The sequence below is a fragment of the Myxocyprinus asiaticus genome, chromosome 23 (genome assembly GCF_019703515.2).
Source record: "Myxocyprinus asiaticus isolate MX2 ecotype Aquarium Trade chromosome 23, UBuf_Myxa_2, whole genome shotgun sequence".
In the NCBI taxonomy this organism is placed as follows: domain Eukaryota; kingdom Metazoa; phylum Chordata; class Actinopteri; order Cypriniformes; family Catostomidae; genus Myxocyprinus; species Myxocyprinus asiaticus.
This window is the reverse complement of record NC_059366.1, coordinates 7,063,888-7,081,234: the sequence shown is the minus strand read 5'-3', so window position 1 is coordinate 7,081,234 and position 17,347 is coordinate 7,063,888. Positions and strand designations below refer to the sequence as shown.

General features: G+C 38.9%; 1 protein-coding gene across 1 annotated transcript in view; it reads right to left on the bottom strand.

Moving 5' to 3' along the window:
- Positions 1-17,347, bottom strand: part of LOC127414313 (CUB and sushi domain-containing protein 1-like) — a 520,597-nt gene that overhangs the window by 21,872 nt on the left and 481,378 nt on the right. The window contains exons 58-60 of the mRNA XM_051652256.1: positions 10,014-10,190; positions 7,357-7,536; positions 4,957-5,130 (exon numbers count right to left, since the gene is read on the bottom strand). Of these exons, the coding sequence (XP_051508216.1) occupies positions 4,957-5,130; positions 7,357-7,536; positions 10,014-10,190 (531 nt within the window). The remainder of the gene's footprint in view (positions 1-4,956; positions 5,131-7,356; positions 7,537-10,013; positions 10,191-17,347) is intronic.

Genomic DNA, 17,347 nt, shown 5'->3' with positions numbered 1-17,347 from the left:
GAAATACAAAACTTGCTCTCATCCGAAAAGAGGACTTTGGACCACTGGACAACAGTCCAGTTCTTCTCCTTAGCCCAGGTAATACGCCTCTGACGTTGTCTGTGGTTCAGGAATACAACAACTGTAGCCAAATTCCTTGACACGTCTGTGTGTGGTGGCTCTTGATGCCTTGACCCCAGCCTCAGTCCATTCCTTGTGAAGTTCACCCAAATTCTTGAATCGATTTTGCTTGACAATCCTCATAAGGCTGCGGTTCTCTCGGTTGGTTGTGCATCTTTTTCTTCCACACTTTTTCCTTCCACTCAACTTTCTGTTAACATGCTTGGATACAGCACTCTGTGAACAGCCAGCTTCTTTGGCAATGAATGTTTGTGGCTTACCCTCCTTGTGAAGGGTGTCAATGATTGTCTTCTGGACAACTGTCAGATCAGCAGTCTTCCCCATGATTGTGTAGCCTAGTGAACCAAACTGAGAGACCATTCTGAATGCTCAGGAAACCTTTGCAGGTGTTTTGAGTTGATTAGCTGATTGGCATGTCACCATATTCTAATTTTTTGAGATAGTGAATTGGTGGGTTTTTGTTAAATGTGAGCCAAAATCATCACAATTAAAAGAACAAAAGACTTAAACTACTTCAGTCTGTGTGCATTGAATTTATTTAATACACGAATTTCACAATTTGAGTTGAATTACTGAAATAAATGAACTTTTCCATGACATTCTAATTTATTGAGATGCACCTGTATATGTGATATACACGAGACAGGGCTTTTGTCACAAGGGCTATACTGTATCTCAGTAAATATAAGATTTGGAGTCTATGTATATATATATACACACACAGACTTGCCAACCTGTACGCATTTTGCTCCTGTATGGCCGTTTGGAACACCCATCTGTCACAATCATGTCATGGTACAAATCACTGAGATCAAATTTTTTCTCCATTCTGATGGTTGATGTGAACATTAACTGAAGCTCCTGACCCATATCTGAATGATTTTATGCACTGCACAGCTGCCACACGATTGGCTGATTAGATAATCGCATGGATGATTGTTGGTGCCAGGCGGGCTGGTTTGAGTATTTTTGTAACTGCTGATCTCCTGGGATTTTCACACACAACAGTTTCTAGAATTTACTCAGAATGGTACCACAAAAAAACAAAAAAACATCCAGTGAGCAGCAGTTCTGTGGACGGAAATGCCTTGTTGATGAGAGAGGTCAACAGAGAATGGTCAGACTGGTTTGAACTGACAAAGTCTACGGTAACTCAAATAACCACTATGTAAAATTGTGGTGAGAAAAATATAGTCTTATATCACATATATCATATATATCATATTGTATCATGAAATTTGTGTATCGTTACATGATACACAAATTTCACAATACAATACGATACAAAGACTCATGATACGATACGATGCAATATGATTAAAAACTAAAACGTATTGAAGGTTTCAACATAAATGTGTTTTAAATCACAAATGACACAACAGTGTCTGACATTGACAACTAAAAGTAGAGCTCTATAATAAGTTAAATTAAAAAAATAAATAATCTGATTGTAATGAGAAACTCTAATATTAACTTTTTTTTTTTTTTTTTTTAAATGTGTTTGTCTACACTCAAGTAATTTATATTTGTATATCACTTTTCACAAAAAAACATAGTTTATTTAAAAACATAGTTAAAACATAGTTTAAACATAGAATGTCTTAAAGCCCCCAGAGAGCAAGCTAAAGTGACTATTGCAAGGAAAAACTTATTTCAATGTTATTTAGTGGTGAAAAAATACTTGAGAGGAACCTGACCTCTCGTTTTACGATATATTTACATAATCCAATATTATTTAGCGGCTTAAGCAAAAACCGATCGGCACACGTAATTTGTTTGGCCTGTTCCCATATTTCATGTTGCATGTAAACTTTACCGGCATTATTACTGGCTTATAACATGTGCGCAAGTGTTGTGCTCATACCCTTTTAAATTTCGACTTCAAAACCAGAGAATAATAAGTCTTATGTTTTTGTGGGTTTCTTACATTGTCAGATTTTTGAATAACCTTGTTTTTGTTACTTACGAGCGTCTTGATCAGTGTCATGCTCTGTGTCCTCTGGAGAGCTTGGCTGTTAAATGCAACTTTGCTGCTGCTGTTTCTGCATCGCAAATCCACCGATTTGCGTGGTAAGATGCCAGCGTAAATAAAACGACATGTTTGATGTACTGTAGCACTGGGACATGACACTGTTGAATGGCAGATTTAACAAGCTGTAACGCTACAATCTACTTGCCGTTTGCCATCAATCTTCCCGCCTAAGTACTGTAGATATGTTGCTCTGTTTTCCTGTGAGCGCTCAGCGTGGCCTCACCATGGAGGAAACTGTTCTGCACCTCTCAGTGTTGCACTGCTTTGTTTTAATTACACTATAATGTGTTTTTTTTATGAATGAAACAATACATATCGTATTGTATAGTGAGTGTCGTATCGTACGATACAATGCAATATGATATTTTTTTACATCCCTAATATATATGTACACTGGCAGCCAAAATTTTGGAATAATGTACAGATTTTGCTCTTATAGAAAGAATTTATACTTTTATTCACCAAAGTGGCATACAACTGATCACAATGTATAGTCAGGTCATTAATAAATTGAAAAATTACTATTACAATTTGATTTTTTTTTTAAATTACTTCAAAGAGTTCTCATCAAAAAATCCTGCATGTGCAGCTTTGCAGATCCTTGGCATTCTAGCTGTCAGTTTGTCCAGATACTCAGGTGACATTTCACCCCACGCTTCCTGTAGCACTTGCCATAGATGCGGCTGTCTTGTCGGGTACTTCTCACGCATCTTACAGTCTAGCTGATCCCACAAAAGCTCAATGGGGTTAAGATCCATAACACTCTTTTCCAGTTATCTGTTGTCCAATGTCTGTGTTTCATTGCCCACTCTAACCTTTTCTTTTTGTTTTTCTGTTCCAAAAGTGGCTTTTTCTTTGCAATTCTTCCCATAAGGCCTGCACCCCTGAGTCTTCTCTTTACTGTTGTACATGAAACTGGTGTTGAGCGGGTAGAATTCAATGAAGCTGTCAGCTGAGGACATGTGAGGCGTCTATTTCTCAAACTAGGGACTCTGATGTACTTATCCTCTTGTTTAGTTGTACATCTGTCCTTCCACATCTCTTTCTGTCCTTGTTAGAGCCAGTTGTCCTTTGTCTTTGTAGACTGTAGTGTACACTTTGTATGAAATCTTCAGTTGTTTTGGCAATTTCAAGCATTGTATAGCCTTCATTCCTCAAAACAATGATTGATTGATGAGTTTCTAGAGAAAGCTGTTTCTTTTTTGCCATTTTAACCTAATATTGACCTTAAGACATGCCAGTCTATTGCATACTGAGGCAACTCAAAAACAAACACAAAGACAATGTTAAGCTTCATTTAAGGAACCAAATAGCTTTCAGCAGTGTTTGATATAATGGCAAGTGATTTTCTAGTACCAAATTATCAATTTAGCAGATTACTCAAGGATAAGGTGTTGGAGTGATGGCTGCTGGAAATGGGGCCTGTCTAGGTTTGATCAAAAATGACTTTTTTCAAATAGTGATGGTGCTGTTTTTTACATCAATAATGTCCTGACTATACTTTGTGATCAGTTGAATGCCACTTTGGTGAATGAAAGTACCAAGATCCTACCGAAACAGCAAAATCTGTACATTATTCCAGACTTCTGGCTGCGAGTGTATATATACTGTCATCATATTTCTGCTATAGTTCTTGGGTAATCAAGCGAACATAATCAAATCACACAGGCATACATTTAGGCAAGGGTCAACTATTTTATGAAAGCAGATTTTTACCGAAAGGTTCGAATGTGTTTTTAAGATAAAGGTACTTTTCATGAAAGTCAGGTCTGGGCATATTGTCACATGTTTATCAGGGCAGGTTGTCACATATGTTTTAAGTATCATAAATTTATATAATTTTTTAAATACATATATTTGTTGGCCAAAACAATAGTTTTATATTTTTGCATGCTGCCTTTTCCATGGTCGATGTTCAATGAATCATTTGTGCTTTAAAATTGTTTACTTTTTTAAATTTTGTTGAAAAGCCTATAATAGGCTTTTAAACATAGGTGGAGATTTAAAAACAGGCATTGATTTTGTTTTGGTGGTTGTGATGAAAGAGGGACACATTCCCCCATCAATCCCAATGTTCATATAAAACTGACGCCGCTGCTTTAGCGGCAAGTTCCATTGTGACAACTTACATATACCGTGACAACATGCCTCCTTATTAAGCGTAATTGTGTTCAATTAAGTGTATGTTTTTCCTGGGCAAGAATGATGAAAAAGTTCAATAGCTTTTTTTGTTGCCAAAACTTCAAGGTGTAGCTATATAGACATTGACTTTCAAAAATAAATCTATACTGAGAAATATTTACTCTAGTAAAAAGTGTGAAAACTAGTTGCGGCCCCCTCTATACGGTTACCCTGATATAAAATGACCCATACTGTGATAAGATTTTGGTCAGAATTTCAACATACCATTTTCCTTAGTAGGTATACTTAAAAATAAAGTCATAGAGTAGAAGCTATCTTCAATGTGATGCAAATGAAAATTAGACTGTTATGAAAAGATGTACAAGCTATTTAATATTTTGAACTGTTGGAAACTGCAAATGCGTCTTGCTGCAAATCTCCAACAGACATGGGTTCTAAAGATTAGATGTGATGTAGGTCAAATAAAACATGACCTTTACACAACTAGACTGTAGTTACTGTATATCCCTCACAGCCTCATTTTCATTTCAGTTCTCATATTCTGCCTACACTCACTAATGTCTATTGACAGAGAAGCAAAACACATATACACACTCTTTTCATAAATGTGCTAATGGGCTTTAATTCTGTTTGTTAATGGAAGAGCATCAAACGATACTTACGCAAACACTGAGGGATTTCACCCCGCCATGTGCCGTTCCCCTCACATGTTGCTATTCCAGGAGAAGACAACTGATATCCTTCAAAGCAGCTGTAGGTAACACTGGAGCCCCACTGAAGATCTGAGCCCTCCACTCTGCCGTAGCGGATAGATGGTGGCTGACCACACATGATCACTGCAGAACAACAGATTTCATTTTGACATTTGTGATTTCTTTAAAAACAAATATGCCACAGTTTTATCTCTTGGTGTATCTTAAAGTGGACATTCTGAGCTTATCAGAGACACCAAATGTTTGAGGGTTTAGCCATGACAACTTTCTGTTCTTGTGTTTTTTAAGATGTCTGAAATAACAATTCAGCATTCTTTCTTCTTTTTTTTTTAATTGTTTTTCTTTTTTTGAAAAATGAACAGTAGATGAATTTCCAATGAATCTGAGATAGTCCTATGAAACATTGCCAATCTATTATTTATTTATGTATTTATGCATTTATTTATTTGAATTTGAGGTAGACCTATATAACATTGCCAATTTATTGTTTTTTTATTTAATTTTTCACTGTTGTTACACATTGCACGTAATATATATATATATATATATATATATAATTAAAATAATAAATAAATAAATACATTTGTTTGTGCAGAAATAAAAACAGAAATAACTAAATGTTCGAGGAGATATACAAATAAATAAATAAATAAATAAATTCACCCATTAATGCAAAATAATACAATATAAAATGGTTGGGAACATGCAAAACTGTTAAAAGAAATGCTAAATTAAAAGTTAATTTTTAATTATATATTTCTTTAATCAGTCATCAATTTCTCTATGTAGTTCAATGTTTGCATTGATCGGTGCATTTCTTTATTTATTATCTCCTTTATTTGCATTTAATTATTTTTATATTTATTTAATGCATGCATATGCAGATTTATATATTTATGTATATGTGTATTTATTATTTTTAATAATAAATACGTTTCGTCCTCTATAGTTTATACACTATGTATATAGGAATACCTTTTTTACAAAAATTGGGTCATAAATAAAAAAAAGTAAATGTTATGTAAACAAATCATTGTGTAATGCATTTCAAAACATAGCTGGGAACGTGTAAAGTTACGATTTTTGTGTCAATTTGCTGAAAAATCTTCTTTTGATTACGTATATGCCTTTTAATTCACATGTATACTAGGTGTGTACAAAATAAATAAATGTATAAATAAATGAATAATAAATAAATAACTAGCTTGGCAAAAAAAAATTAAATAAATGAAAACATATCTTTTCACATTTTTTATATATACAGTATATTATATATTTTTTATCTTAAGATTACATGTTAGAGAATAAAAATTATACAGAAAATTTGTTATTTTTATTTAAGTCATAAGTTTCTTTAAAGAGTATCATTTCTGCAGCACTAGCGTCACCAAACAGAATTGCATAAACAGTTACTGTTTTCAAACAGGTTTTCTGAACACTCCCACTGTCTGCCTTTGGTCAGACTAAGATATAGTCCTGTCACAAGCTCATGCTATTGGTTGAACCAATGGTGCTGTTTTGGACTGGATGGGAAAGTTTTGATAGTGCCACAGTGTTCAACGTACATATGGATTTCTTATAGTGGTCTCTGCATATTAAGCTGTGATAGGAGAAAGTGTTTTAATATTGAAATGATTTCACAATTCACCTTTAAGATCCAAACTATATAAGGACATGGGGGAAAAGTAGCTTTTCTTTGCTGGGTCCCAGGAGGTTTGACTGGAGATGTGTCCAAACCCAACCCTTCTTTCTCCTCTCTTTCAGACTAAAGGAAAGGCACTGTAAATCTAAAAGTATACTGCGCTAACAAAAGGGGCTTGGAGTTATTTATTTGCTTTCCTCGATCATTATGTTTCGTTTGCCGATGGGAGTGTATGCTTTTGAGGTAAATGGGATCGCCAACCATGATTACACGGAATTACATACTAAAATCACTCTGAATACCAAGCATGCATCGCATTTCTCCCGTCTGACAACATATATCTTCTATTATCTCAAAATGATCATGAGGAGGCTGAGCTGTCTGCATTGCAGCACTTGCTACTTGATGCAAATTCATTCTGACATGATAACATAGATCCTACACATTTCATGGCAACATCCCTGCGGAGTTTGTAAGTGAATAATCTCACTTACCAAACAAGTCCAAAAACAAGATCAAAAAACATCTGAAAGGCTTTTGATGTTCAGATGCAAAGAACTCCACAATGTTAGTCTATCTTTTTAAGAGCTCTCTTGGCACTGTTTGCAAAGTGACAAGAAGTGCTGCCCTTACTGCCTGCACTTCCACATGAAACTAAAGCAAAAACAGTGGAGAATCACTTGTGTATGTAAGGGAGTAGAGTTTACCTCTGCAGCTCGGCATGGTCTGGTTCCAAGAGCCATCTTTGCTGCAGCGCAGTGTAGACGAGCCGGGGGGCTCCATGATATATCCAGGGTTACAGGAATAGTGGATGGTTTTGTTAAATGTGTAATCTTTTCCGATGTAAATTCCGTTTGCGATTGGACCTGGATCTCCACAGCTGATAACTAAAAAGAGACAACAAACTTGAATGAAACATTGTAGTCAAGCTTGAATCAAAACACATTTGGACACAGACATAAATCCATCCAACCCTATCTATCTATCTGTCTATCTGTCTCTCTGTCTGCCTACTAAACTAAAATCAATCGGAGTGTCTATTTGCACCCCGGTGTAAATAGCATCTGCCACACAGTGCGGCTATTTGCACCCCATTAGTCTGGCGAAACCACAGAAATATATGACAAACTGAACAAAAGATGTCTCTGCAGTGGCGTGGGGTGTAAAGACAGTGTGTGAATTTTTACTGTTGTCCTAGCGACCGCCGTTGGAATCCGCGCTTTGTCCCACTCTTTTTCCCATCCGATTTCTTGTTTCCACTCTTAACATTTCCTTTAATACTACTTAAAATAGAGATAAAAATTTATATAAATGTTGATTTCATCACAGTGGTTTGATCACAGTGAATTTCGGGAGTGCAGAGAAGGGTTTGATCTAGAGGCGGTGTTTGTCGATTGCACTCGTTCCCGTGTGAAACCATGGTTACTGTAGAAAAACCAATGTTATTTTTCCTAAGGTAAGGTTAAGGTTAGGTTTAGGGGTAGAGGGTAATGTAGTGTGTGTGGGACTCTACTGTAAATAAAAACAATAAACACACTGTAGTGATGCATATACTGTATGTTAGTATTTAAATATGGGTGCAAATAGTATCTGACACTATGTGCACCAGGGTGCAAATAATATCTGCCACTATTTGCACTGGGGTGTAAATAGCATATACCATTATTTGCACCAGGGTGAAAATAGCATCTGCCAAAATCAGTTCTGAAATGTTCTGAGCAGTGAACTGACCACTGATTATGAAGAAAACACTCTCAATAACTCCAAATCTTTAAATACAAATTTAAATAACTCAAAATCAGCAGAGTTGTATCTATGCATTAGAGTGTTTGAGTTATGCTATCTTGTGCATAATTTACAGCAACTTGTTTTTGACACAGTAACATTTCACATTCATATTCTGTTTTATGACTGAAAATCATGTCTGTTATCACAAGCCCTTTTGACATTTAATCATATGCACTAGTAAAAATTTTAATTCTTGATATAAAAAATGACATCATTACATGCAAAATTGCCAATTTTTTATATCAAAATGGAATTTCAACTTCATATATGTAACTATTTTTTACTAGTTGAATTTCACAATGATCTGTCATTCACACCTATTCAAAACAAAATTGCATGTCTATAATTATCTATAATTACATGATATCTATTTAATTCCTTAGTTAACATTTCAATTTCTTATATCAGCTATGTACCTCTTACTAGTAAAAATGATAATTTTATTATAATTTATATGAATTTTATAAGAATACCGATATCTATAATTACATTGTTACTAATATCCATTCCTAATATCAACAATTCAATTAATAACTTTTTTTGATATATGTAAATGTATTAGATTTGGTAATTCTGATATTAATATTTCCAATATCACTGAATTAAAGAGTGATTAAAGATATCATAAAAGGCTTTCCTACTATAACATTGCGGTTATCAAATTAACATTATCACTATTGAAAACCACAATACTGATAAAAACGACTGTAGTTGTAATTCAATTGTTGATATCTGGAATGGACATTCAAATTATTAACAATGTAATTATTGATATAAAAAATATATATATATTTTTTCTTGTAAGAAGTACGTAGCTGTACTTAGCTATGTGTATTTGTAATTTTAACCAGTACAAAATTAAGTAAATGTGTTTTGAATAAAAGTGGATGACAGATGATTTTGAAATTATACTAGTGAAAATGCAGTTACAGATATTACAAATTATGGCTTTTATTCATTGAAATTCCATTTGTTGATACAAAGAACTGGTATTTCTGCAAGTAAAGATGTCATTTTTAGTCCCTCATTTAATTAAAAAAAAAAAAAAAAAAGAAGAAAAAAAAAATCTTAGCTACGAGGCATTTACAATGAATGTGAAGGGCCAGTCCATAAACATTAAAATGCACACTGTTTTAAAAGTTTAGCGACAAGATGTAACCATTATGCGTGTGATTTTAGTATCATAAAATCGCCTAGTGTTTATGAGCGTTGCATCGTCATGGCAACTTAAATATATTAGATATAGCTTTACACAGGTCAGTAATTGCATTTATCACACTAAAATCATGTTATCACACACACACACGTATGTATATATATATAGTATAGTCTTGTGGCTATACTTTTGAAACAGTGTGTATTTTACAGTTTATGGATTGGCCCTCATTCACTTCCGTTGGAAGTGCCTTACAGTAACCCAGATTTCTGTCTTTTTTTTTTCTTTTCTTCTTTTAAAGTATCAAACCCAGAACATTGATGTACTGGGTATATTACATAACCAACAAATGTGGAGTTACACAAGCACCACAAAAAACATTTCACAGTGATCAAAGAGAGCAAAGGTTGCGGTTCTGACCGATGCACTCTGGTGCTGAGCCGGTCCAGGTCCCGTTGGTGGTACAATGACGAGTGGTGAGGCCGGAGGTCTTGTAGCCCTCCCAACAGGCATACGTCACTGAGCTGGAGAACAGAATGCCGTCGCTGAATATGATCTTGGCGTAGGCTGGCGTTTCCGGGTTTCCACAGGATACAGCTGGGAAGGCAATCAAAGACTCGGGAACTCAAAGAGAGAAAGACTCCAATATGTACAGAGCAAAAGACAGCAGCCATACGGGACTAAAAATGGCTTTCAAGAGAGAAGTGCTTCTGTGAAACATATCTACATTAAGGGCTCACAACACAGGCAAAACACTTCAAATTACACCACAAACACTGAGTTTTACAGCCTATGTAGAGTGTTGTTGGCAAGGTAGATCAACTCGGTTTCAGTTCCAATTAGTTTCAGCTTTTATGATGAGTTTTTGTGGCGTTTTCAGATAAGGGCAGTCGAAATGATACGTTTCAATGCTGTTAATTAGAGTTCTAACTCTAATGGCGCAGAGATGCATGAGAACAGCCTTAAATTGGTCAGGAATCCAAACAACAAAGCTTTCAAAAATGGTTTTCCAAATTATGATGACTCACGTACAACAGCAAATAATATTTAAATTATTCATTATCATTGCTATGGCGGCAATTAGGAAAAAGAAATTAAGTGTGTTTTTATGCTTCAAGGGCAAAATAATTTCAACAGCATCTTGTGAATAAATAAACAGGCAACCGGTTGTTAGTGAAGTTTCATAGATCATTACGATACTTAGAACTTCTAGAAATATTCATGTAGTCTTATACTCCATGTGTAATCTCAATCAGCAGAATAATTGTTGAAATAGTCGCAGACATGCAGTCCTCATTTAATCTTTATTATGAAACTTTGTAGCTGTAATTTGCCCCTCATATATGCTTGGATTAAACATAACTAAAGTAAATAGAGAAAAAGGGGATCAATTAACAGTTAATGAGTTCCAAGTGGAGTGGCCTGAAGTAAGTACATATAATTCCAAACTTTATGTCATTATTTCTAAGTGGGAACAGGCTTGTTTTTCATGTCTAGCATTTGGAAAGTATTGTTTTTATCACCACAACTGTTTCAGCTATATCTGTTAAAGCCCTTACTCAGTTGTGAATAACCCCTGAATAATGCATCTTATTGATTGTTTACGTAATCCATGGGCCTATCTTAACTGTCTGTAGCAGCGTAAACAAACAAATAAATTAGTTATAAAACATGTGCTGATAAAACACGTGGAGTTGCTACAGGGCAGATTGTTGTTTTCTTCAAAAAATATGCTGTAAATACTTTGTGTTTCTTACTTCCTGCATCCTGGAGGTTCATTTGCATGAGCACTATTTTGTTTTCCATTTGGTAATAACACAAATTAAGTAATGTCAAATTATTGAAATTTACAAATATACACTGACGGCCAAAAGTTTGGAATAATGTACAGATTTTGCTGTTTCTGAAGGAAATTGGTACTTTAATTCACCAAAGTGGCATTCAGCTGATCACAAAGTATAGTCAGGACATTACTGATGTAAAAAACAGCACCATCACTATTTGAAAAAAAATTTTTTTTGATCAAATCTAGACAGGCCCCATTTCCAGCAGCCATCATTCCAACATCTTATCCTTGAGTAATCATGCTAAATTGCTCATTTGGTATTAGAAAATCACGTGCCATTATATCAAACAGCTGAAAGCTATTTGGTTTGTTAAATGAAGCTTAATGTTGTATTTGTCTTTGTTTTTGAGGTGCCGCAGTATGCAATAGACTGGCATGTCTTAAGGCCAATATTAGGTCAAAAATGGCAAAAAAGAAACAGCTTTCTCTAGAAACTCGTCAGTCAATCATTGTTTTGAGAAATGAAGGCTATGCAATGCTTGAAATTGCCAAAAAAACGTCTCGGTTACTGTTGTAACCTCCATTCCCTGATGGAGGGAACGAGAAGTTGTGTCGATGTAGTGACACTAGGGGTCGCCCTTGGGAGCCCCAAACACCTCAGATCTTTGAGAAAAGGCCAATGAGAATTGGCGAGTGGAATTTGCATGCCACTCCCCTGGACATACAGGTATAAAAGGAGCTGGCTCGCAACCACTCATTCAGGTTTTGTGCTGAGGAGCCGAGACAGGATCCCGGCCATTTCAGCGGGTAGTACAGCGTTGTGGCAGGGGGAACACAAGGCCCAGGCTCTGCGAAGGCCCAGGAGGAAAACGGAGAGATCCCATGAAGGGAACAGGCGTGGCCTAGGAGGATTCAGCTTTCGGGCGCCTCTCAGGAACCTGATGATCAGGTCGTGCTTCCCTAAGGACTTACCGTCCACTGTATCATGCTGTGCCACTATGGTGGCCACATACACCTTCAAGGTGGAGGGGGACAGCCATTCCTCCAGCCTCTCCTGACACTGACCCGACTGCGCATTTCTGAGGGTCTTCAGCTCGGGAAGAACACCAATTCGCGAACCGACACCACTTCAGGGTATAAAGCTGCCTCATGGAGGGAGCTCTGGCCTGAGTGATTGTGTCTACCACTGCTGGTGGTAGGCCACTTATGTCTTCCGCATCCCGTCCAAGGGCCAGACGTGGAGGTTCCAGAGGTGCCCCGTCCCTGAGAAAGAAGGTCCTTCCTCAGGGGAATTCGCCAGGGAGGGGCTGTCGCGAGGAGCGTGAGGTCTGAGAACCAAGTCTTGGTGGGCCAATACGGGGCCACGAGGGTGACCTGCTCCTCGTACTCCCTGACCTTGCACAGAGTCTGTGCAAGTAGGCTCACTGGGGGGAACGCATACTTGCACAGCCTCCGGGGCCAGCTGTGTGCCAGCGCGTCTGGGACGAGGGGGCAATGGGAGGTTTCTCGGGAGGCAAATAGGTCTACTTGTGCTTTGCCGAACCAACTCCAAATCAGCTGGACCACCTGGAGGTGGAGTTTCCACTCTCCCCTGAGCGTCACCTGCCACGACAGCACGTCCGCTCATTCCATAGGAGGAGACGGTGGGTGAGTTGCGACATGCGACGTGAGTGTAAGCCGCCTTGGTGATTTATATACGCTACTATCGCTGTGTTGTCCGTCCGGACCAACACATGCTTGCACCGGATCAATGGCAAAAGCCTCCGCAGGGTAAGCAATACTGCCAGCAACTCGAGGCAGTTGATGTGTCAACACAGTCGCGGTCCTGTCCAGGAGCCAGCGGCTGCGTGCCCATTGCACACGGCGCCCCAGCCTCGCTTGGAGGTGTCTGTCGTAATGACGACGCACCTGGACACTTGCTGTAGGGAAACTTCTGCCTGTAGAAATGCATTACCAAGTACTGAACAAGTGGGTGCAGATTGGCGTGATGGCCACGTGATGTGTGCCACAGCGCCATGCCCATCTCGGGACTCGAGTCTGAAGCCAGTGCTGAAGCGGTCTCATATGCATCAACCCCAGTGGTGTGACCGGCACCGAGGATGTCATATGCCCCAGGAGCCTCTGAAAGTGCTTCAGTGGAACCGCTGTTCTCTGCTTGAACGACTTCAGGCAGTTCAGCACCGACTGCGTGCGCTCGCTCATGAGGCGTGCTATCATCGAGACTGAGTCTAACTCCATGCTGAGAAAAGAGATGCTCTGAACCGGGAAGAGATTGCTCTTTTCCCAAGTTGACCCAAAGACCTAGCCGGATGGAGGTGCCTGAGCACGAGGTCCCTGTGTGCGCATAGCAACTCTTGAGAGTGAGCTAGAATCAGCCAGTCGTCGAGGTTGTTGAGTATGCGGACACCCACTTCCCTTAACGGGGCAAGAGCTGCCTCTGCGACTTTCGTGAAGACACGAGGGGACAGGGACAGGCCAAAGGGGAGGACCTTGTACTGATACGTCCGGCCGTCAAAAGCAAACCGTAGGAAGGGTCTGTGTCGAGGTAAAACCGAGACGTGAAAGTACGTGTCCTTCAGGTCTAACGCCGCGAACCAATCTTGATGTTGGACACACGCCAAAATGTGCTTTGGCATCAGCATCTTGAACGGGAGTCTGTGCAAGGCCCGGTTCAGAACTCGCAGGTCCAAGATAGGCGGTGGGTTGCGGCCAATCTTCGGTACGATGAAATAAGGGCTGTAAAACCCTTTCTTCATCTCAGCTGATGGGACAGGCTCTATCGCGCCCTTGCGGAGAAGGGTCGCGATCTCCTCATTCAAGGTGGTGGCATTCTCACCCCTCACCGAAGTGAAGCGGACGCTGCTGAACCGGGGCGGGTGCCTGGCGAACTGAATCGTGTAGCCGAGTCGGATGGCCCTGGCCAACCACCGCGATGGGCTGGAAAGCGCTAGCCACGCGTCCATGCTCCGGGCGAGGGGCACTAAGGGGATGATTGCATATAATGTACCTGTGGGTGGGGCCTCGCGGCGGGAGGGAGCAGGAGATGCCACGTCGAGGAGCCTCGCTTCGTCTCAAACTCGTGGCTGCGCTGAGGGGACCCTCAAAGCACTTACCTTGCTCCATGTACCCGGGGTCAGGGGGGGGTCGGGGATGGGGGAGGAGGGACTTTTTGACCGTCCTCGTAGTCCGTCACAACCACCTGGCCATGGGTGTGAGTGTGGTGCGACCAGACGCGCGAAGGTGGGGGGCCCGCGTTAGTGGCGTCTAAGTTGCAGGTGCTCAGTGCCCGGTTGCCGTGATAACAGCGGTCATAAACACTGGCTATGTGACCCAGGGAGTGAGGAAACTGCTATTTTGAGAATGTGGGTGAACATAAAAGAAAAGGAAACCAAGGATTTACCTCCCGGCCCTCCACCGGGGGATGGAGTGGTCTGGATACCAGCTCTGGGTTTGCAGCAGACATCTCGCTCCCTGGCTCGTCCGTCTCAGGGGTGCTTAGGAGCCTTCCGGGTCCTCGTGCCGGCCCGTGAGGCGGGGGGTGTTTTTTTAAAATTGTAATAGTAATTTTTCACATTATTAATGTCCTGACTATACATTGTGATCAGTTGAATGCCACTTTGGTGAATAAAAGTACCAATTTCTTTCCATAAGAGCAAAATCTGTACGTTTGGCCGCCAGTGTGTGTGTGTGTGTGTATATATAAAAAATGCGGTTACAGTGAGGCACTTTTAATGGAAGTGAATGGGGTCAGCCCATAAACGTTAAAATACTTACTGTTTCAAAAGTACAGCCACAAATTACATGTAAACATGATTTTAGTGTGATAAAAACGTTTACCGGTATAACAGGGTTTACAGGGGTTACACTGTAATGGCAACAAAGTTGCAATAAATGATATAACTTTACACAGATTTTTTTTTTTTTTTACACTAAAATCATGTTTACATGTGTGCTTTTTACATATACTGGCTATACTTTTGAAACAAAAAGTGTCTATTTCATGTTTATGGACTGGTCCCATTCACTTCCATTGTAATTAACTTACTGTAACAGCTATTTTTATTGATTTAGTTTTAATTTATGCCTACATGAACCAAACCAAGGGAGAAAATGCACCAGGTTCTGAAACAAATGCTCCAAACGAGCCAGGTGTGCAATTCATGGAGTAAATTTACCTTGTGACAGTGTGTGATTGTGTATTTACCCCCTCGAGGCTTGCCGTAGAATGCGTATGTCCACATGCAACTATCAGTGAGTAAAGAAATAATGTTCAATAAAAACAGACTGTTGTGTATCCGCTCTCTGATGTCATTTTAGTGTAGGAAAAAAGGTAGGAAAAATGCTTGGTGACAGAATCACTTTGGATAACAATCATCGTCTGTGATGTTGTGTAGCAGTGTGCGATCACAGATGAAAACAGCTTGACGTCTTGTCAGTTCTTCAGTTAAAGAAGATGCTCATTGGTCACTTGATGAGAATACAAGAGCCCGTCCCCACAACAGAATGATTTTTTCAAGCAAGTCTGATGTGCTTTTTCAGTTTTTAAAGCAATTAACTGAGCGATGGTCAAATGATTACCAAACTCCTGCTGACAGAGAGTAATGTGCATTTCGTCTCCCTCCACCTGGCTAGCGATTATGTTAATGAAGCTCACACCTAGAAATCACTGAAAAAAAATCGGCTAGTGTGGCACCAGTTTTATGGAGTTTTGTGTTGCCACAGTTGCCATTGGCTTGTTCACTGGGGGTCTAAAGACAAATAATATATATTTTAAGATACAGTATAATCTACAATCACATTATTCATTTAAAAGGCATAATGAAGACTTTAACCCTCAGGGGTCGACGGATGCACCGGTGCGTCCTGCTGGATTTTTCCTCATAACAGCATAAACAACTTAAAATACTCCGTCATTTTTGGGCATACAGATAAGTGTAAGACATCATTAGAGACTATAAAGGGTCTACTTTTATTTGTGTACACTCACAATAACAACAAAACCTTGTGCTTTTGTAAAATAAAGAAAATAAACAGGGTGCACTTTCAGCCGTCTCTGTCTCCGTGAGCATCTTTCTGAAACGTCACAAAAATGAAACAAAACTCCACGAATACTTATCAGACAAACATGAAACATATGTATAAAGAAAACTTAAAATGTCAACTTTTAAATAAAACAATTCAAATTTAAAACAAATATTCTCCTGCAATGTAATCTGTATGAAACAAAGCGATGTACAGTTTCTCCTGGCTCAGCTAATTGTCGCTAATGTGATCCCACCCACCAGCAGAGCGCGCTATTCATACGGTAATGTGCTGAGGTGATCAATGCAAATACAAAAAATGCCCCCAACAGTGCCTTAAAAAGCATCAGATTCATTCACTTTCCTGCGCATTTGGAAGATGGCATGCTACACAGGTGAGGAAGCTCCTGAATAGTATCGAAGAGTTCACATTTTCCTCAGAAGAAAGAAGAGCGGGAATCCGACGAGGAACGTTTGCATATTGAAGGGCGACTTGATCCAGCCGAGGATACAATTTCGGATGAGTAAGTCTTTTAGTTTTACATACATTAGTTGACATGCTATTTTATATAAACATGTACATATTTTACTAGTTGGACTATTTCCAGACTTGCCAGCCAGGATTCAAAGTATTGAAATTTAAAATATGTCATAATAGGCAAGTTTTAGTAACATTTAAATGTTGTTTCGGCTAAAGCAGTTATTTAAATTGTATGCTGTATGATATAAATATGATATGTAATATGATATAAAAATAATATGAATGTTTAGATTAGATTTTAACTTGTGTTTATGCTGCCTCATTATCATCAATGGAGCTTGTGCTTGCAAATATCTGTTCGGGTGTAAATGTGTAAAATGTGCTGTAAATATGCCCATATTACAAAATCAGCATATTAGAATGATTTCTGAAGGATCATGTGACACTGAAGACTGCAGTAATGATG